We start from the raw sequence: 22303 nt of genomic DNA, 5'->3' as shown, positions 1-22303 counted from the left end.
ACACTTCAGATTTGTAAAGAAAAGTAGAAGCATCTTTCAACTTCCTCACTTCAACAGGGAGAGAAACCTCACTATCGAGAAGCAGCTTACCAACCAAAGTTCACACACAGTTCCTTAACACTGTAACTAAATGCTCAGATAACTAGCTGTACCTGATAATTATTTAAGGTCACATTTTTGCTTTGTTATAGTATTTTTACCAATTAAAAGCATATAAAAAGGAACAGAACTGAAGCTGGAGAACATAATGTCTTAACAGTTAAAACAAAGTGCAAACTACCGAAAAAGTAACAAAACCAGCTACATTTAGTTTGTTTCCAGGTCAAAAATTTTTGTCAAGTACAATACTAATGTCAGTCTCTTCACAAACTGTGTTAATGCAACCACAAGTTGCCAGGCATAATGTTCATTTTTACAAAGACTTTTTTAAAACTGGAAACATTTCTCTAGGAAGTCAGGCTGAATCAGGCTTTGAATTGGATTCAAAGGCTAAGAGAAAGATGCCATCATTTTGGGATTTAATCATTTTCATTTAAAAGGTTTTGTTATCTTCTGATTGAACTCAGATATCCTTGTGTTTTCTTCATACAAAGGGGACGTGGCTGCAGCCTTCCCCGTGCCCATTTAGTCATCTCTCATTTCAAGAAAAGACTTTTATATGTAGCACACAATTGTTATTGAACAGCAACCTAGTCTTAAAGCAGCTTCAGCCTCCCTGTGTTTATAAAATGTCTACCATCTACATAGTCTCTTCATACACAGAATAGTTAAAGCCACTGGAAAAGTAAGAGTTACAAGGCAAAAGAAATATATTATACACCAACTGCTTTTATTTATTTTCAGAAACCGTTCACAAGATGGTAGAAAAAACTTACAACCACTTCTAATTTAGTCTTCCATTGTTCCCAGTCAGCTCTAAACCCATTATGTGCAAAGCCCATTTACCATGCATCTAGATGATAGATACAGGCTATGAAATTCTTTATTCTACTTGTAGCAGCTTATGCAGGTGCAGCCAAATACCAAGCCTCAGGACAAATTGTACACAAACTTTACAATGTAGAATTTGAATTTAAAATATGAAACTTAAAATCTACACAAAACTGGTAAAAATCAAGCACAGATACGAGGACAAACTTAAAACCCATGTGAAAAGGAGTCTCGTCTTCCTTTCAAGTGCTTTATTCTGCTACACAGTCAAAATGAAGATGTAAGCTTGTGGTTAGTTTAAATTACACTCTGTAGATACTATAGACCAATTTAAAAGTTACACATACAGCAATAGATGTCCATTGGTTCATCTGGATTACTTATACAATCCAGCTGGATTGTTGAAAACAAGTCAGGCAAAATTTGAAAGAAAATCCTTGTGCAACTTTTTAGACAAACGTTTACTGATGGGCACACTGTACCCCAGGTCCATGATGGCTGCTTTCTTCATCAGAACTATCGTTATAAGCTTCACGTCTCTGGCCACCACCTGAACCACGAGTGGTATCAAATTCCTGAAGATCTACCTCTTCTGCATCACCAATTACATTGGGAAATTCTGGTCTAGCTGGCAGAAGATCTTCAAGTTCCTGCCCCAAAAAAAGAAGTGCATTCAGTACTGCATCTACAACTGCTCAATAAAGTGACCGGTTTCCCACAACTTCAAGACTCCCTCTCAGGGCAGGTTTGGTTTAGAAGTCTAAGCTGATGTAAACCCTGAAGTGCATACTCATTTAAAAGCATCCAAAGCGTTTGTATTGACTGGAAGATGCTGCTTAAAGAAAACCAACAGCTCCACATATCATCAACCAAAAGTGCAATCAGTAAATACAGTTGCACTCTAAAAGCTTAATCACACAGCAGCAGGAAGATTCTTCCTCCTGCCCTCGTCTGCCCAGCTCCTACATACGGGTGCCATAAATTCATATTCCAATGGGTATTTTGAAGTTACATGTTGCCCATAAACAAATCAGAAGAACAACTGTACTTGCATCTAAATTTAAGCACTGAAAGCAAGCATGTGAGGTGCAACACACACACTTTGCATACGCTGTCAAATAAGGCCACCACATTTAGGCTTGAAAAACTACTTACTGAAAGCTTTTCTGGGCTAATCCAGTTATTTTCAGGAAACTGCACATCAAATTTAATGTAAAGATCCCCCTTCTCAAAAGGATTGCGATACTGTGGCATTCCTTCACCTCTGACTACACGAACACAACCTGTAATTCAAAGAGAAGTAAGCTGAAGAGTGCTACTTCAGAACAAATCTTTCTCTATACAATTCTCTTCATTACTCTAGCCTAGGTTCAGTTAACAGGACAACAAGAAGGGGATTAAGCGTCCAAGAATCACAAAAGCATAGTCAAAGTAGTCCTTATCAAGTCAAGCTTACCTGGTTCAATTACTTTTCCAGGAGGATATTTAACCACAATTTGACGTCCATCGAGGTGCTTAAATGTGAACTGAAATCCACACAGTGCTTCAACAAGTCCAATCTTGTGTGTCATATGCAAGTCATTCCCATCCCGTTGGAACACCTAAAACAAAAACGGGAGATATCTTTTCTAGTCCTATAATCATATCTCCACAAGGCTCATTATTTAGAATTCATTATTATTTATTCGTAAAATTCAATGTCAGAGCAACAGCCTTTGTACAAAGTTAACTTGATTCTGTTAATTCAAATAGCTTAACATGCTTGGAAAGTTTGTGCCTAATGAAAGGGTCATTTAAAATAAGGCAAGTCACACTATATGCTATGATGTAAGGTTCAAATTAAACAGGAGGGCCTGTACAGTAGTAGTGCTCTCTCACCCCCCAAGATCTTCTACACAAGCAACCTATAAACAAAACTTATGACAGTTTGACACCACTTCCCCTGCACCGAAGTACAAAAACCACATCTTTGTTTCTCAACATTTAACTAGTCATCATGCATATCTCCTTCAGCTAACTTTACTTATAGCAGGGCTTTGATCAATCAGTCCACAGCTGTCATAAGTGATCTTTAAGCCGTATCACTCAGATTCTTAATGAGAGTACATGTAAGCTTTATCCACTGGCAGAACCATGACTCCCACCTCAAGGGAAATTTTAAGAACATGAAAAGCTTCACTAAAAGTCAGTCTAGGTTTACTCACTAGGACACAAGGTACAGTACTTTTCAGAATTGTTAATACCGTAAAACTAGATGTAGTTCACGAGAAGACTAAGACAGAAGCGGCATCCACCATCTGGAATTTGATGCTGTCATGCACAGCTGACTGTTCTGTATGCTTACAGACTGTTTCTCCCTTACCATAGTCAAAATCAACTGCGATGCCACATTTCAACCAGTATTACAGAAGAAAGAAGAGAACGTGTAAAGAGCTATGCAAAAAAACCTGATTGACAAATTAGCAGTCCTTGACACAGCTTTGAAAAGCTTACAAAGTACCTAATTTTCAGATAACCAACATTATATCCTTAATGCGTGACTGGAATTTAAATTTGCACCCAATGCTATTCTTTGTGTCACAACAGAACTTCCCCCACCCCCACCATTCCATTCAACATTTTTTCCAGAGTATAACACACAAACTATTTCTCATTTCATCATAGTAATACCTGGCCTTTCTGAACAAAAGCATTCAAAAAAGCAGTCACCTCAACTCTGTCCTAAGGGAGTTTTAACACAGAAGATAAATTGCATTATTTAATTCAAAAGTGCAATGTATATACTCCAGAATCAGTAAGCATAAGCCTTAACAAACTAGTATAGAATAATTTTATTTCTTTGTTTTGTTAAATGACTCAGTAACATCAGCATGCTGTGTTATATTTCCACAACGACAGCAGCAGAGATAGAAAGCATCATCTGGGGATTTTAATAGGAGTTCCCCACCATGTCACAAGACATGAAAAAAAGCAACACCTAGCATTTTGATAGTGTCACAAGCAAAGCAGATTGAAGTTAACATCCTGAAGGGCTCTTCACTGCGTCCACTGTATCAAAGTCAGCCCAAGCTTACCCGAGAAAGCTACCTTTTATTAGTATTAGGAAGCACCAGAATCTGCCTGTCCTCTGGCCACAGACTTGCAAAGTTTTTTCTGGCTCACTGTGAAAGCCATGTTACTTGCTATAAATCTATTAAAAGCTATTCATCATCTCTCCCAGAGCTGCAACTACATGAATTACTTTAAAATGAACAGCCATCTATATCACTTAAATATTAAAGACTAGGATAAAAGGCATTTAAAATATAAACTCAAAAGCATTACCTCATTCTCCTTTTCTTGGAGTAAGAGGACAATATCGCCTGGTTCCACACCTGGAGCCTGATCTGCTTCTCCACTGAATGTAATTCTTTGCCCATGTTTCATGCCTTTGTCTACATGGACTTCAAGTATTTTTACCTCTTTGATCACCTTCTTCCCTTCACATTTTTTACAGCGGTCTTTTTCATTAATTACTTCACCTAAAGACAGACAAATTTTGAGTTTGGCAATTTCCTCATAATTGCATTCCATTCTGGAGAAAAACTATTTTAAAGTAGGTTGAAGAATACATGTAACACAACTATTGATTTAGATGTTGCTTTATGAATTCCTCACAAGAGGAAAGTTGGGCTCAATTTACCCTAGCTGGAAGAGGAGGAAGGAAAAAAAAAAAAAAAAAAAAGGGGAGGGGAGGCAAAATACAAAGATACACTACACACAACCTTCCAAGCTGTCTTATCAAGGATTTTGAAAAGTGAGAGTGCTTTAGAGAAAGGCAAAACATGACTTAGTCTATAGCTTCTACTGTTCCTTAAGGCTTAATTCCAGTATCCTTACCACTCAACTCACTACTCAAAAAAAAAAAAAAGCCTACTTTTCCATTCCTTGTTATGGTGGAAGATGACAGCTATAAGACAAAGGATGAAGTTAAACCAAACTGAAGCATCTCCCCTCCCTTAAAAGTCAGAATACAAGTTTCAAACTATTTCAATGAATTTAGGAAGCTTAGTTCCACTTCTGTTAACAACAGTGAAAAAAGGATTACTGGGTTCTGTTCATTGACAGCCACGTTTTGCAGTATACCACCACAACAAAGTAGTATGTAAATGCAGCCAGTAGAACTAGAGAGTCTTGTATACAAAATGGGGGGGAAGATAGCTGGTCAAATCACAGTGTCATGCAAGAGCAATATATAGGTTTTCCCATGGAAAGGATCTAACATTTTCTGACACATAAGGGATTTCACTTTTATACTCTGAAACTAAATAGTTTTTCACATTGTCCGTCACCTCTAGCAAGGCAATTACTTTTTTCAGCAAACTGAAGGATGAGTATCCAGAACAACTAAAATTCTCTGTTCTACTTCATCTTTATTTGCCAAGTAAGCTATTGTCTTTGTACAAAGTAACCAAAATATTAGGTCACATGCACTGTACAATTTTAGTACTTATTTCCAATACTGCCCTAAGTGCCACAAGCATATGCACCTGGCTTAAGACATTAAACTCACCAGCTTAAACCACCTTTCTGTGAAACAAAGCACAATGTTATGATGCAATTGAAACTACTAAATATGTACATTAGGTATGTAAACCATGAAAACAAGACTTTCAAAGACAACATCATTTATGAAATGTTTTGTCTAGTCACAAAATACAACTCTCTGTAATTTCTGAGTATTGTGAAGAGTAAAATCATCCACAAGGTGATGTTACTACTCTGCAAGCTGCAGAAGATCTAAAAATCAACAATCAATCCCTACTGTTCAAGCTTCCAGGCTGCTTTTCAGTACGTTAAACACTGTCAATCTTGCTGTCGTTCCAAGTAAAATGATTTCTGCACACTGACATCAGATTGAGACCCCACTGACTAGATGGGAGCAAAACTGTACTGGATTAAGTTCCTCCTGAGATTTAAGCAGGAGGTTGAACCCAACTAAATACATTTAGTAACAGAACAGCTTGGCCTACCTTCTCCATTGCAGTCAGAGCATACAGACTGCATCTGCTGAACCATTCCAGGAGCCAGCTGTCTGATCATGATACGTACACCTCTACCCCGGCAAGCATTACATTTCTGAACAGCTCCAGCCTTCCCTCCCTGCCTAGAATAGAAAGCACCAGTTGCATGAAAAGTAAGTTTTTCAGAAACAAATGACAACATCCCCCCCCATCAGTAGGTTAACATGCCTAATTGCACTGCCAATTATAATTAGGTTCCCTCCTCCCCTCTTCCCCCTAAACAAAGCCCTTGAATAGTTCCAGTTCCATCAACAGTATCATTCAAGTTCAACAATTTTGTAGTCTGAGAGCAGGCTCCAGTAAGTCAAATACTGATAAAGATCTGACACAGGAGATGCTTCACTAGACTATATGCCAACAAAGCAACCAGAGAACTCAAGAATATAAACAAACTTACCCATTACATGCACTACAAAGGACATTCTTGCTAAGTTGTAGTTTAGTTGTCTTTCCATTATACAGATCTTCTAAAGAGACTCTACAAAATAAAGCATTTCTCCTGGTTACCATTTAACAACTTACCTTCCCCATGTAATTAAAATACTTGCCTAGGACAAATTAAAGAAAAACAGATCTTCATAAAAAGACTAAATCTGCTATTAAAATAAGATTTTAAAGCACCATTTTTGCTTTCACAAGGAGTCATTAAAAACTATTCCATACATATGAATATACACGTGTAATCCTGAACATAGTTTCAGAGAAAAGCTGTAATTTAATCAGAAGAAATCAGATAGGATTGCTTGTGTTTCTCAATAGGAAACAAGCTGATCTAGCATTTTAGGTTTTATTATATAGTCACCTTTGTTTGTTTTTTTTCTTTTTTTTCTTGTTTTACTTCTACCAGGCAGGTGAGAAACAAACCTCTCTAGACAGTCCTGACAATATTTATAGCATGCATACATAAGAATACATACAGAATACTGCTGTATTGGGCTTTCCAAATGAGATAGTTTAGTGAGGAGGGGTTAGCATGCCCCCAAGGCCACTTAATTCTTTAGATTTGTTCATGTTTCAATTTCTTTTGGAAGCTCTTGAATACACTATCAAACTCCAATAACCTTCATATATTGATAGAAGTTTACGAACACATTTAGTGTTTCTCCTAAAAGGGCTTGTTAGTACACAGAAATTTCAACTCAATGTATTGAGAAAAGGTTGCCTGGCACCAGGGTTTACAAATAACAAAACCAAAGCTAATTAATAATACAGCTTGCAGTACTAGCTACTAAACTAAGCAAGCATGTGAAGGTAAACAGACTTTACTAAGCAGTTTGCCAACCACAGGAAAGATGCAGCTTAACTTAAGAACTTAGAAAGGACCTGCTCAGAAGGCAAAAAGCCAGTCATGACTGCAAGCAGAGATCTACAAAACACAATTAGATGTGATAGTCAAGCATGGCTTTAAAAAAAAAAACAAAACCAAAAAAAACCCAAACAAACAAAAAAAACCAACAACAAACAAATCACACACACTTTTCCATTAATTATGCAGTTCAACTTTAGTTCCAGCTGGTATTATGCCATGAATGCAAGTCAACTGAAGTCTTTCCAGAGCCTTAGTACCTCTGCTTCCCTAAGAATCCAGCTAATGAGTTATACTTGGTTGTTGAATGCTTTTTCAGATTAGACCTTCCAAACATAATTAAGGAGCAAAAACAAGGAAAATAATGCTAACAAAGTATATACAGGCTAATAACCAGGCAAAGTAAAGTACTAGGTAGTCTATAAGATTAACCAATTATGGAAAGTAACTCAAGGTGACTGCCTTCTGGGCTACACACAACACACAGGTCTGAAAAGTAGGTGCAGACTGCAGAATCTCTCAACTGAGAAGCATATCAAGAATATAAACTAGCAGAGTCAAGGACCGATCAGGAAACCTTGAAAGTACAAACTGCAGTATCAAGATACTCACTTGAGTGGATGCATCATATCTTCTCCTCTTCTTCTACCATTACGACTTCTACTTTGACCACCCATGAAATTGAACAATCCACCACCAAAGATATGGGAGAAAATATCGTCCATTCCACTGCTTCCACCACTACCTTCTCGAAGACCCTGTTCTCCATATCTATCATATAACTCACGTTTCTCTGGATTTGACAATACTTCATAGGCAAAGCTTATTTCTTTGAACTAGAAGAGGAACAGAGTCAAAACAGCACATCATAATTTAGAACTTCAAGGGAACATTTTACTACTATTTCTTGCCCAGCATGAACACTCAATGAAGAAGGTACACAACAGAACAGTTTTCCACCCTCGTTCTAATATGCAAGACTTAAAAGTCAGACTTGGCCTTAGTTGTGTTATCTCTTATCATAAAATATGACATTTTATGGTAAAACTTCATTGACTTTGTTCTTTACTGTACCTAGCATAAGATAGTTTTCTTACAAACAAAAAAATCCAACCAAAGAAAACCCCCATGTACGCAATATTGCAGTAGCCAACAGGCAAAAAAACCACAATTACATACTAATGGCAAAGACTTCAAGGTATGTTAGGCACTTAAAATACACTAACAATGGGCAACTTACTAAAATGTGTACACTCAATGTGTTTGTCCTCAAATCAAATTAATATTTTTTCATAGTCATCTCTGGTCACCTCTAAGCAACATTAGAACTTCAGTTCTGTTAAAGAGAATCAGCTGAGTCAACTTAATTGACATTTTTTAAATTGCTATTAGCATAACAAATCTAATTCAGCCTTCCCATATATGTAATTTGTTTTATGCTGCAGCAGTTTCAAGAACCTCCACACATAACATTTTTCCACATTGAAAAAACTTGGAAAACTGACTATCTTTTTCAAATACCTATGTAGATGCCTATGCCAGCTGACACCATCTTGGCAGATGAAGAGAGGCAGTTTTTCCCTCAGCGTTACCTTCTCAACCAATTTGACTTAGCCAACTGCTGCATTTTTTCATGAGTTACACTGGTAGATTTTGAGATTGGGAAAAAGTAGACAAGACAGGGTTCCCTCTCACAGTTACTATTTTTGAACAACTTGTAACAGCAAGCCCCCAACACCGGTATTTGGTCCCTTAGATGCTATTCTAATAACAAACTTCAGGAGGTTAAAAAAAAGGTCTTACTTTGTCCCCTGCATTTGGATTCTTATCAGGATGGTATTCCTTGGCCAGCTTTCTGTATGCCTAGTTGAAAGAGGTACAAAATTAGTTTAAATTTTGATTAATTAGTTCTTTTCTGAGAAACTCAAGTAGTTCCTTCAGGAAGAAAGAAATCCTAATAAAGCAAAGTGAGAAAGTGAGTGTTTTGAAATCACTCATACACTGAAATGATACGTAAAAAATTCTGACATTGCTATATGCATAAATTAACTACACTTGGATTTAAACACAACTATAGCACACAGTAGCTACAAATAGTTTTCCTGCTTATCTTCATTAACTTACAGGAAGAATCACATTGGACTTTCATTAAAATTACTTACTCTACAGAACCCACTCAAAACCTACAATATGACGATTTAAGTTTCAACCCATTTGTCTTTCACCTCAATCACAGCAACATATTAACAACAAAATGGCTGCCTCAGCCTCTCATTCAACCCTATCAGTCAATCCTCACAATAATAATTTTATTCTTCCTTGCCTATCCATAATGGAAGATTTCATCTCACTTTGAACTAAGCATATGAGTAACATGTGCAGAAATGTACAGATCATTGCTTTTATTTAACTTCATTGTTCTAAAACAGTAGGGGGAATAATGAAGCAAAACCTCCAGAAGAGATTTTTCAGAATGCTTTTTTTTTGACCAGTACTTTGACTCTCAGGGCCATCACTTTTTCTACAGCAACACTGCATCTGTTTTGCTCATACTTTACAGGATCAAAGCAAATAACAGGACGGGCAGAGACTTTTCCTACCATTTGAGTTTTTGACAGTAAAGGCCTCAACTCTTCCCCCACTCTCCCTCAACACCCCCCAGTAACAATCAGGGGACAGATATTAATAAATTACATGATACACAGTCTTTTATTTTTTTAATTATATATATTAAAAAAAAGCTAGTGATGTAACTGCAAACAACTGAAACACTGGTTCTTAGAGTGGATTTTTCAAAAGCTCTATTTCTCTAGAACTGAGCATCTAAACTAGCTCTTTAGAACTACAACTTTAAGAGAGCTTTACACTTAAAGCTTTACAGAGATCGCAGCTTTCCATTTTGTACTGGAATAAGTAAGATTCCTTTTTTTTATCTGCAGAGTTACTTCTCTTCATAGATTATCTTGAAATACTCCATACTTCTGCATGCAATCAAGAAATAAAGTTTGATAAGGAACTAATGAAACAAAAATAGAACATTGATATTACAAGCCAAATATTCTAAACCACAGTCAGCGTAAAGCACAAAAATCATACGTCTTATAGGACAAGTTACCCATCTGTAACAGCATAATTTTCCACTGACCCACATATTTTGTAATAATAATGGATTTTCCCCACATATTTTAAGGAGTCTAACCAAGGGGGGAGAAAAAAAAACACTAAAAAAACCAGAGCACTAAACTGAAAACCTACATAACACTATCTAATCAGGAAAAAAGGAGCTTGCATGGTGATCTTTAAAAAGAGAGAGCACTCATGTCTTTGCTGATAACAGCATTCCAGTTTAGAGCAATTCTTAAGACTACCCATGGCCCAAAAGGAAGCTACCACTATTTATTCAGTCAGAAGCAGATCCAGAATCAAGGTCTACGCTGGCACCATATTATAACTTCAATAACAGTTAATTTAACTAATCAGTATCAAATCCTGTTCTCTCAGCCCCTTCTGACTAAGCTATTACCTATTTGTTTTCACTTTCTTATGCTGTTATACAGATTAAAATATCAGATTAATAAAGCATCCACGCGACCTCTCAGTGACAATAAGATAGATGAACGTCTTGCTGTTGCAGGCAGTTGGAAACTTTATATTCCATGGTAAGTCTAATGTATAGCAATTAATATTGAGCAGCGCAGGTTATCCAAGTGGAAAACTACTGTCAGTTTTTCATTCTTACAGGACAGAGATACCTTTAAGAGAATTCAGTAAGAGAAAAAAAAAATATTCTACTTGCTTGTGTTCGGTATACAGCACTATCTTCTCACTGCATGCCTTCCACTTCTAACACTATTTCAACACTGCAATTGCCTATCCCTGCACAAATTAGGCTACCACACGCATGATGGGAAACGCATAGCTGTTAATACCAGCACCACCCATCAGCAGAAGCAGGTCATGTTAGTAAACTGGTAAATTATCCTCCCTCACGTGCAAATGGTCTTTAAGTCCTTTCAGAAAAAAGTGGTTTATACACTACAGGATGAAACGGACACAGTGAATTATTGTACTGATGACCTGGCTCCAAGTTTTCACCTCACTTCTTTGTTCACCTTGCCTTGTCGCTTTCGGCCTGGGAGGGATCAAATACATGAGCAAAACGAAACCTTACCAAGGCCTACACGTGGGGCAGACAATGGCACCGGTTAGAACCGACCGGTCCTTCGCGAGGGTTTTTACGCCCAAAGAGCCTCTCGCCGGCTGCCAGTACCGCTCTGCCGCGCGGGGGGGACGCGGCGCTGCGGGGGCGAGACCAGCGGAGCCCCGGCGGCGCCCGCAGCCGACGCGGGACCCGGCGGCGCCGGGCAGGGACGCGGGGAGCACGGCCGGGCCCCGCGGCTCCCTCCTCCCGCCGGCCCCCTCCCCCCCTCCTCCGGGCCCTGCCCGCGGCCTACCCCGCGCCGCCGGCGCCCGCCCGCCAGGCAGGCCCCGGCGGCTCCGCGGCGCGGCCCAGCTCGGCGGGCTGAGGCGGCACCGGGCGCCTTCAGCCGGCGCCGCACCCTCCCCCCCCGCAGGCCTCAGCCGCGCGGCCGGGCGGGCCGCCGCCTTCAGGCCATGCTCCCCGCGGCCGGGGCCTTCCCGCGGCTCCGCTCCCCTTGCCGCCCGCCGGCCCCGGGACAGCCCGCCCCCCGCCCCCACCCCCGCCGCGCCGCGCGGCCCTGCCCGGCGGCGAGCCCAGCCCACCCCTCCCCTCCCCCCCGGCGCTGCCGCCCGCTCTCCCCGGGCGCCGGCCGCCGCCGCCCCTCCCCCGCACCTTCTTGAGCTCGTTGTCGGAGGCCCCGGGAGGCACCCCCAGAATGTCGTACAGCTTCGTGTCGGCCACGTTCGCCATGGCGGCAGCGGGCGGCGGGCGCAGGCCGGAACGGGCCGAGGGGCGGCGAGGGCGAGACCGGGAGCAGGACGAAAGCCGCCGCGACGTCACGCGCAGACGCCCCGCGTCACCACGCCGCGACGCGGGAGGAGCCCGCCCGCCCCCTTCGCCCTTCGGCGGCGCGGCCCCGCCCCCTCGGCCCACTTCGGGCGCCTGACCCAGTTCCGGCGCGGCGCGGCAGGGGGCGCTCGTGGCGGGGGGGAGGGGGGCCGGGGGCTCGCGCCGCCGCCCCTGAGGCGGGAAGAGGCTGTGAGGGAAGCGGGGGGCGACGGCTCCCGCCCCGACCCCGGCACCGGCGTTCCGGCGGAGCGGGGAGCGCTGCACACGAAACGAGTGTCCTCAGCCCTCCCCCGTCGTTTCGAAACCCGAAACCGCAGGGCTTGCGTGCGTGCTTCCCCGGAGCCCGGTGCCGTGTCTCCCTGCTCCTGAAGTACGTCGCTGAAGTTTATGGGGCAGGGGGCACCCGTGCACCAGCCTGCTCCCTAACCGCAAGCACCCACGTATTTTTCTTCAGGGATGTATTCCTAAGGCTTGAGTAGTTATAAATAGCGTTAGTACCCATCTGCTCCGGTTTTGTGTTTTGCTCCACTTCTGGCATCTTAAAAAAGGCACTAGTTGCTATGCTAGGCCTGAAGTGACTCAGAGGAACAAAGTGTACTTAAGCGGTGCAGGGGCCCTGAGGCCCTAGCTAGACACCACTTTCAGCAGGCAAATAAGCCCAGTTGTGTGTAATGAGAGGTTTGTCTCTTAAAGCCTGGCCAGGAGAGCAGCGACGGAGCGCTTCCTCAGGTGTGGTCTCTTGGTCGTTAGCCCCTCGTTAGGCAGGGGCTGCCGGAAGGCTCTATAAAGCTGTGGCAGGAGGCTGGCTGAGGAAGATGGGATGGGGTCTCTGTAAGGGCAGAAAACCCGAAAATAGTTTCCTGGCCTCTCTGTAGGCAAGCCTAGGGTGTGCCTGGGAGAGGGTGCTCCCTGAGGAAGAGGTGAGGAAGGCTGAGCCCGGAGGAGAGTCTGCTGGGAACAGATTAGTGACCTGGCATGAGAGAGAGCACAGAAAGGGCACTTTGAAGTGATTTGTGGGGGAGAAATTTGAATAGGCCCCTTGCCTGAGGAGAGCAGATCTGAGTGCTCAAAGGCTTTTTCCCCTCATTGTCTGTAGAGGGATTCTTTATCTTTAGTTCCTTGACACAGCTTGTGGTTGCAATGGTTGTATTGGGAAATGCAGTCTGCTGGTGGCTTCTCAGCTCCTTCTTAGGCTGGTGTTTATGGGGCCTTAAATTCCATCATTGTGTTTATTTAGTCTGGCATAATCTGATTCAGTAGATGATGGTAATATCTGCCTCTGGTGTTGCAGGTGTGGCAGCAATCAAGAGCTTCAAAGAAAAATAGAGACTAGTTTTGGAGGGAGAAAAACAGTGGCAGGGCAGAGAACAGCTACTGGGAAGACAGTCCTGTGAACTGTAATTATTAGTCTGGTTCAGAGATGTGCAGAAAGAAAGAAAAAAAAAATCATAAGGAGAGGTATGTTTGGTATTTTTGGAGGCTGTGCGTAGAGCCTTTGGTAATTGCATGGTTTAACATATATTGCTCAAGCCAATAAGGCTTCACAATTTGGTTTACCTGTGTTTTGCACTACTTGGCTTCATCTTTTATTTTGGCAAGGCTGAATTCAGCTACTCTAAGAACTGTCTGGCTTGACTATTTTGGATTGTGCTCACAGATTGATATGTTTCTAGAGAATTTTTTTTTTTTTTTTTTTTTTTTTGTCACACAGGATTTTCTTTTTAGTGGGCAGTCAGGTAGGAAGAAAAGTCAGGAGTGTGTGGAGGATCACTTCTTTGCCCTACAAGTCAGGCTTATAATTTTAGGAGTTAAGCAGAATCAGCAGGACTGATATAAGCAGTATGTAAAATACCATAGGATAGTATTTATATGTGTCTTTGCATTAAAAAAAAAAAAAACAAACACATCTAAAGATCTGAGAAGGTGAGCTAGCTCAAACCAGTGTGGTGCCATTCATATCTATGCCTGTAGGGATGAAGTTCATCAAAAGTATGATTCAGCCTAGACTTACCTGTCCTGTGAGCTGAGCGGCTTGTTTGCAACTCAAGCCAGAATGTGAGCCAGCAGACTGATGGATAGTAGGAATGGCAGGTGAACTTGGTGTATCAGCTTGAGCCCAAGCTAAGGAGGCAGTTTAGAAGCAGTGTTTGTATACTTTCTTCTCCCTTGCTAAAGCATCCTTGTTACTTCAGGCCTGTTTTATGCCTTATACAACCAAACCATGCAATAAATAACAAGAAAGCTCCTCTGGGATGAAACTTTACACTTTATTTTGAAGTGGAGCTAAAGAATCACAAGGTTGGATGGTTACCTTTTTATTAAATTTAAATGCAGATGAATAGCAAGGTAGAGTTTCCTCTTCCTGCCTTTAGCATTGACTTGAATTGTATTGACAGAACATGTTAGGCACGCAGCTGAAATGTTGTGTCCTCCCCCACTTTTTTTGTTAACACTTGCACATTGTCTTTGTTTTCTTCGTGTGTCTTCTTCCATTTTAAAAATTATTTTCCTCCTCTTCCTCCAGAGAAGAGCTTATTCATTTAGTTCCTAATGTTGTTGTTATCACACAATGTGATGAAAAGCAGTTGCTATATGAAGGTTTGTTTGTTTTTAAATAGACTATACAGTTCTCAGTTCTTTGAGGTATTGTTTTCGCCTTACACAGGCACTAATAGGGATCATTCAAATTCAGTTCTTGTTTCAGACCTTTTTTGCATTCTTTATATGAAACAAATTGAATTTGTTTTTTAAGACAAAGCATTTTACAATGCTTCCTTAGAAGTCAAATAAGTATTGATTATGCTTATCACTGGAGAATTGGAAAGAGATCAATTTCCTGTTACTGCAAAAGAAAAATAACCCCCCTTCAAGTTTATTTATCAAGTTATTTTATGTGTTTAACATGGTCTTAACATGAAAATATGAGCAGGCATCGCTGACTCCTCATTAAATCTAATACCATACAATCAAATTGAAATTTAAAAAAGTATTCTGTTTAAATATGCCTGAAGAATGCAGTTACACTTAAAAAAAAAAAATTACAGAGCCTACATGGCCATTGCTTTGAACCTTTTTGGTATCAACTTTCAGATAAGGCAGTTGGTGTATTGTGCACAGTATCTGTCTGATTTCTAGAACTTCTCAACTGTAGAATGAAAGCAAGCCAGTAAAGAACAAAGAGAACCTGAAACTTGCAGAGAATTTTAAGACTCACTGACTGAAGAGCCTGTTAGGAAGTGGGCAGCTGCATGTGCTGGCAGGTGTAGGAGGCATGACAACCAGGATTTTTGTGTCAGCCAGCTGTCCTCTTGCTGGTCAGGAAAAGCACCCTGCCTGCCCCTTCCCCAGTTCTGCTGACCAGGGAAGCAGGCTTGAGTTTTACGATATGGTCAGAACAACAGGTTTGGCTTATTGTCCTGCCCCAGCTGTGGCGATGAAACCTAGGGCTGCCTGACAGGTACTTCTGTGCAGCACCAGTAATAGGAGTTGCATACCTTACTCCTTTTGTGCTTTCCTGGCCCTCCTTTTTGCTGTCCTTGCACCTCTGTTTTTCCATCCCAGTCTCCTCCCAAATAAACAACCCACCCCTAATTACTTGTGCCCCATTGGTCCCAGTTTTGCTACATCGGTACTCAGATTTGGGTTACTTAGATACTGTTACTTAGATAATTTCAGCCTTATATGGTATTACTGATATGGTTACCTAGGTGCTGTTGGCCTTGCATGACTTTACTCCCTAAAAAGTCCATAGTAGTCCCTCCCAATTATCTCTGATGTCTGGCAATTTCTCCTGTAACTCCCACTTATGCACCTGTGGGATCCAGCCACCCTCACAGCACTATCTGTAGGTTTTGTCACCATCTCAAAGTGTTATTTGTAATTTCTAGTGATATTTTTTTATGTCAGGTCCAGTAGTTTTCCACATCTTGTTCAGTTAACTGAATCTCATGCTAAAACCTAGTCAGTGGCCTGTCATTTGCCTGCAGCCCTAATTGAACAGGGCTGAATAACCAATAGAAAATCAGAATATTAAATACTTACTTTTAACTGAGTTTTTGTTCTTTTTTATATATAAACATTTAAGTGCTATGCATTTTTTCATTACAAAATGAAAGTAGACATCAGTGAAGAGGGGAACATTGGCAGGTAGTGTCATAAGCTCAGAAGACTGTACTGTAGGAATCTGTTAAGGGGGAGGGCGATAGCTTAATGGATTTTCCTTCTGAGTTAGCAAGAAGAGCAACGTACGGAGTGCCACATTTTTAAATGCCAAGTTATCCAGGCAGTGGGCTCTACTAGATTTTTCCATCTGAAGGGTATGTGACAAATCTTTTTTTCCTTGCAAATAGAGCATTTTGAGTTTGGATTTAGGTTTGGGGGGTTTGGGGTGTGGTGTTTTGTGGTTTTTTGTTACTCAGGGGAATTATTCTCCTTTTTGCCTGCATACAGAGGGCTGTCAGAGATCGCAGAGCTCCTAACAAATCCCATGTTAGCAATTTGGGTGGGGGGAAGGGTGTTCTTTAATTTCCCCTTCACTGAAAGAGATTTCTGTGTAACGAACAAATGGTGTTATGTATAGACCTTTTTGAAGATTGGGAGGAGATCAGAAAAATCTACAAAGAAAATTCATCAACTCTATCTTTTCCGTTCCCAGTAAACTCTTAGTCAGGTACCTTCCTCTGTGAGCTAGAGCAAGATAAATTGAAACTTTAAACTCTAGATTGACATACAGTTTCTGAGCTAAAGTTATGAAGTACTAACTTAGATCATCAAGCTGCATTTGTATGGTCTTTAGCAAGGTGGAAAGCCTTTTTTTTTTTTTTTTTTTTCAAAGCTCAGGAGAAAGTTCAAAAGGATTGTTATTTTATCCTATAGAATGAGCTAGATGAGTAAACAAAAAAAAGCATTTATGTGTATATAAAAAGCAAAAGAAGTGTGTGTATGTGCATATATGTATTGAAAAATTCACATTGCAAGAAGTTTCCTTCTCCATTTGAGTTGCTGCTACTTGGAACCCATACCACTGGCTTCTTTGTAAGCATTGTACTAAGCAATGTCTTAGAATAAACTGTGTACTTGCATCCGTGTCTATGTCTTAACACTGGATAAACATTTAACACACTAGGATTCTGACTCATTGTTCTAAACATAATTTTTGTTATTATTTGACAGTTTGATTTATCTCGTGTATTTGCTTGGCTTTTCTTGTCTGTTGTTCCTCGTACTAAAACTGTGCTTTGGGGGGATTTTTATGGACTGCAGAGCTTATTGCAATAGGAGACTGATACAAGCATGTTATATGAATGTCAATATAAGCAAAAGTGTTGTGAAAATTAGTTTGGATAAGGAATCAAAGCTTTAGCTTTGAAACAAAAAAGTGGTAGTTTAGAAATTTTTCCTAATACCTTTTAAAGAGATTCATTTAAGACTTGAGAATGTTTGTGGGAAGTTTTCAGTTGGAAAAATAAACCTTTTCCAAGCTTAGGTTATCCAGTGAGAGAGAAACGCCACATAGTTAACTGTCAAAGAGAGTGAAGAGTGAATAGTACAAAAATTTATTCACAACTCAAGTATGCACTTAATTTTTGACAAAATAATTTCTAAATTTCAAAACCATCATTTGTATTTAAAAAAATCAAAACAAAATATCTTTGCTCAAAAACAATTTTGGAGGAAAAGGAATAACCATAATGCTGAAAAAAAATCAGCCAGCCCTGTTGTGGTCTCTCTTTATTATTTAAATTCCTGAGTGAGGTCCAGCTTCCTTCTTTTTCTAACGTAAAGATCTCAGTGTTACTGGGAATTGTACTAGACAAAATGTTTTTAATAAGGTTTATCTTTGGAAAAAGTGTTTCAGTGTATTAGGATGGATAGTGCATGTAACAGCTGAGATGTGAGTAAGGCCATTGACATGGTGTGAAGTGGCCTTGCGAACTGTTCTTTTTAGTTATCACATTTTGTAATATAACTCAGTTAGGCTTGCATTCACTATTTTTATACAAGAATTTTCTTTTTTCCAGTGTGCAGCAAATCCAGTAATACTCGATACAAAATGAGTGCCTAAGCTGTAAGTATCTGATCTTTTAATTTTACTAATAATTTAAATTCACTTGCACTCTGAGAACTCTTTATGTGCATTACTCAGAAGTCCTGCTGGTTGTGTAGACTTTTGCCCTTAACTCTGTGTGGAGTGGGAACCAAAGGCATTCTTAAGATAAAGGCTACATTTTGTAAAACATATGCAAAACCACAGTCTCTGTATACAAAGACAGATTTACACTGGTGTTATATTTTCATGCTTAAAATTTGGATGCAACTAAAGTTTATCTTAACTATGTGGTTTTAACAATCTGTCCTATTAGGTCCTGTTTTCTGTAACATGTGCAAACATTCTCTGTGAAGAAAAATATACTCTCGTGTGCTACTTTGTGTTGTGTCTAATTGAAGGCCTATTCTCAACAAACGACTTCATTTCAAAGGAGAGTAACAAGGACATCTTCCTGTCACATAAATGTAAAGATACTGTTGTTATACTTCTCTCTCTATTTACATTTTTCCTGAAGTATGTTGCAACTGTTACAAGCTGGACTAGGCCCTCTAAATGTTGGGTGAGAAGGTAGCAACTGTGAAGAGTGGTAGCTAGGTAGTGCTGAACAGACTGTACAAAGGTTTAAGCAAGGATGAAAGAAACCATTGGAGAAGGTAACTGGGGACAAACAGCAGTTGTTTAATGTTTACTTAGAAGACTTCTTTCTGAGAATCATCCTTAGATAATCCCTAAGCAATCATATGGGATTTAATTCTTTCCTGATGCAGTTAAAATATAGACAAATAATGACTGGCTTCTGAGCCGCAGAACTTGGGATAGTGTGCAGAAGCCTTCTTTATATTGCTGGATCTATCTTATGCTATTATGGGGTTTTGGAAGGAAGGAGAGTGAGGGAGTGTGTAGATACGCTGAAGAAGGAAGTGCTTACATGGGTGGGGGAAGCAAAGGAGAATGGGAATTGGGGGATGAAGAAATATTGTACAGTTTCAAGAATGCTTTAGAAAAAAAAAAAACACAAAACAAAAAAAAGGCTTCTTGAGGTAATAAGCTGCCTCTGATTGTGTCCATCTACAAGAGTGTATACCCTTGAAGAAAGGAGGCAGCAAAGGTGCAGATAACTAGCGCTTTATAGTATTTTGAGGCTAGGACATGTATAAAATGCAATGAAAGTACTTTGTAGAAGCAATCAGCTATTCACTCAATAGCTTATTTATTCTATAGAAGAAACCACAACTGTTCATTAGTCTGCCAATAATCTGTCAGTTAGTGGCTGTCTTGAAAGAAGCCAGTCCAGCTTTTGACAAGGTAAACAATTCCAGAAAGCTAATACTGAATTCCAGCCTGACGATGGCTTGTGACTGTCCAATTCCTCTATGCTTTGAGCTTATATTTGTAATTAATCTTATTACAGCCAAGAGTCAAATTATTGCTAAATGAACACTTTTATAGTCACTGTTTAGGAAATGCATAAGGAATTATTATAAACTGTTGGATATCAGCTTTTTATAAATATTTTCCATTGAACATGCTCTCTCCAGTTATATTGTGTCTCAGATAAAATAGTTTACATGAAATATTTCACTACAGTTATTTCCATGAGTGCAAAGGCTGCAAAATGAACAACAGGGAATAATGCTTCACCATAACTTCTGAAATTATCTACATTTCCTTTCTTCCTTTATATAGGCAACATTTTGATGTCTAGAGTTATGTGTTATTTTGGAGAGAGAGAGATCATCTGATAAAGGTTTTATGTACAAGATAGATCTTTGCATTTAGATAAATGCAGAGGATTGTCACGTTTGGAGCTTTCCAAAATGAATCAATTTTACAAGCTGGGGCTGTATTTCTTGACCAATTAAAGAGTGCTATTTCAAAGCTGTGCAATAAAGGGCAAATCTATCCTCATATACAGATTTTTGAGTTTGTTTAACCATCCACCAATATCTATGCCATTATTTGTTTTAGTTTTAAAGGTTACTTTATAACTTTAGCTTCAGTCTTGCTCCAGTTGATCTCAGTTTTACTGTTGATTTCAACAGAAGTGGAAGTCTGGAGCTTTACCAAGTGTCTGTCTAAGCTTTGCCAATTTGAAACATGCTTGAATAACAAGTTAAAATGGGAATAGCTTTCTATCTGTCACTGAATTAATAATGTGGACAGAGTATCTGAAAGTATGAGATGTCTGCCTTTCAGCTACCAAGAAACTCTTTAGCCTTCAGGAACAATATGTAACTTGGTGGAGAGAAATATTAAAATTGTCTTGCAGATCCTTTCTAGTATTAAAAGCAGAAGTTGTTTATTCATTTATATTACCTCTGTATTCTGGGAAAATGTGAAAAATAACTGTGTTAACTTGTTGTCATAATCCTTCTCTTGAACAATGACTCATTTCTGACTTCTTATGAGAGGTTTGGGAAGGGGGAAAGAAAGGAAACAGAATCTCTTCCCGTGTTATTTAATTACCTTTTTTGTAAGTCTAAGTGGGGAAAAAAGGCCTGAATAAAAAATGAAATGGTTTGTGAGAAACAGAAATACTTAAGATTTTCAGACTTACAGTCCTCAAAGATGGCTCTAATGATTTGGTCACATGGTTCATGTAGAAGATTGGGAGATTTAAGATCATCTAATCAAACTTTCCCTGAAGTAGAGGCTAGCTTCCCTCGTTGTTGTCTAAGACTATTTGCGGTATTAAGCTGCTGCTTTAAAGAATTTTTCCCAATTATGCATTTTGGTTAGTGCTTTAGTAGAGCACAGTAACTATCCCTTTAACCAGGTAACTGCAGTGGCTCCAGCTGAAATGTGAATTGCAAATGAAACAGGAAAGGGGAGGAGTTTAGACAAAAAAGGGACTATCAAGGGGGTCTGGCTTTTGTGTGTGTGCAACTTTCCTATCTTTTAAATGTCATTTAAATCATCTGTATTATGTTGGACATGCAACCCAGCATATCAGCAAGGTATTGAAGATGTTTCCCTCCTTTTATTCCTTATCTCATCTCTGTAAGGAATAAGGGAATCTTGCATCTCATACCTGTGAAGAAAATGGCGAGAGAAAATACAGAAATGCTTAGGGCCACTTTGTTTATCTCTGCGAGTAGGTAACCCATCGCAACGCCCTGCAAGTTTCCACCAACATCCCGGCTCAGTTTCCTCTAACCTAGCTGTCTCTGGGCAAGTACCTGCAGCCCGCTTTTTTGTGTCTGAGCCCTGTTGAACTGGAGATGGGGGTCACTTACAAAATACCTCTTGTCTACTAGAGGTCTGAGGCTTGAGAAAGGTAGACTTTTCTCAAGGCCAAAGGTCTTCCCGGAATGCTTTCTAACCATCTCTTATTAAAGCTAAGAAAGGTGCTAAGAAAAAAAAAAGCTAAGAAAGCTAATCATGTGCCAGAAAGGCTGTCATCATCAGGTGGTATGCTTTGTGTTACGTTACACGCTAGCGGCTCCCTTTATGAAAAGTCTGTTGTAAAGGACTTTTAACTCCTGTCTCTTGCTGCTTATTGAAGCAGGAAAACTTTTTTCTGAACTTTGAAATCTGTTATTTCTATCAGTAAAGAAACTAATCCCCCTAAAGCAAGGTGAAATGGGCATACTTCATTTCTGAATAAAGCTAAAGTATGCAGCTCAAACAACATCCTTGGTCTTTTCTCCTTCTTATCAGCAAATCTTGGAAAAAAAAAAAGGGGGGGGGAGAAAAGCCTGGTATTTAAAGTGTGATGCTCTTGTTGTACTTTTGTACTTTTGTTGGTGGTTTGGATTTTTTTAAATACTGTATGTGTTGTGACAGTTTGGGATGCTGCCGACCTTCTCAGAGTTGAATTCAGTTGCCTTAAGGTTATGAACTTCCTTATCTTCTGGTTACCATTTTGTCCCCCTTAATGTTTGCCTCCTCTTACTGAAGGAATTATTTTTCCTCTGTGTCTGTGTTCTTGTAACCGACCAGAGAGAGAATGGCAATAGGTAAAC

At 40.0% G+C, this 22303-nt stretch overlaps 1 protein-coding gene across 1 annotated transcript; it reads right to left on the bottom strand.

Annotated features, from left to right (window-relative positions):
* Positions 1 to 1334: 1334 nt before the first annotated feature.
* Positions 1335 to 12290, bottom strand: DNAJA2 (DnaJ heat shock protein family (Hsp40) member A2). Its single transcript, XM_082319130.1, has 9 exons — positions 12113 to 12290; positions 9103 to 9162; positions 7912 to 8135; positions 6391 to 6471; positions 5943 to 6076; positions 4255 to 4451; positions 2387 to 2531; positions 2086 to 2213; positions 1335 to 1580 (listed from the first exon to the last, which is right to left on the bottom strand). The coding sequence occupies exons 1-9, from the start codon at positions 12188 to 12190 to the stop codon at positions 1392 to 1394; spliced, it is 1236 nt and encodes a 411-aa protein (XP_082175256.1). The 5' UTR covers positions 12191 to 12290; the 3' UTR covers positions 1335 to 1391.
* Between the last annotated feature and the right edge of the window lie 10013 nt (positions 12291 to 22303).

This window comes from Platalea leucorodia (genome assembly GCF_965183815.1).
Source record: "Platalea leucorodia genome assembly, chromosome: 8".
Classification (NCBI taxonomy): domain Eukaryota; kingdom Metazoa; phylum Chordata; class Aves; order Pelecaniformes; family Threskiornithidae; genus Platalea; species Platalea leucorodia.
Note: the sequence above shows the minus strand (reverse complement) of the source record. Positions and strands in the feature narration are given on the sequence as shown.

What these genes read in the sequence shown, in the direction of transcription:
- DNAJA2 (XM_082319130.1), bottom strand. Translation starts at nt 12,190, where the DNA reads ATGGCGAACGTGGCCGACACGAAGCTGTACGACATTCTGGGGGTGCCT. An exon ending in ATCCAAATGCAGGGGACAAA is followed by an intron (nt 8,136 to 9,102) that starts GTAAGACCTTTT and finishes TTCCTCTTCTAG; the next exon opens with TTCAAAGAAATAAGCTTTGC. An exon ending in CTTTGTAGTGCATGTAATGG is followed by an intron (nt 6,077 to 6,390) that starts GTAAGTTTGTTT and finishes TTTCTATTCTAG; the next exon opens with GCAGGGAGGGAAGGCTGGAG.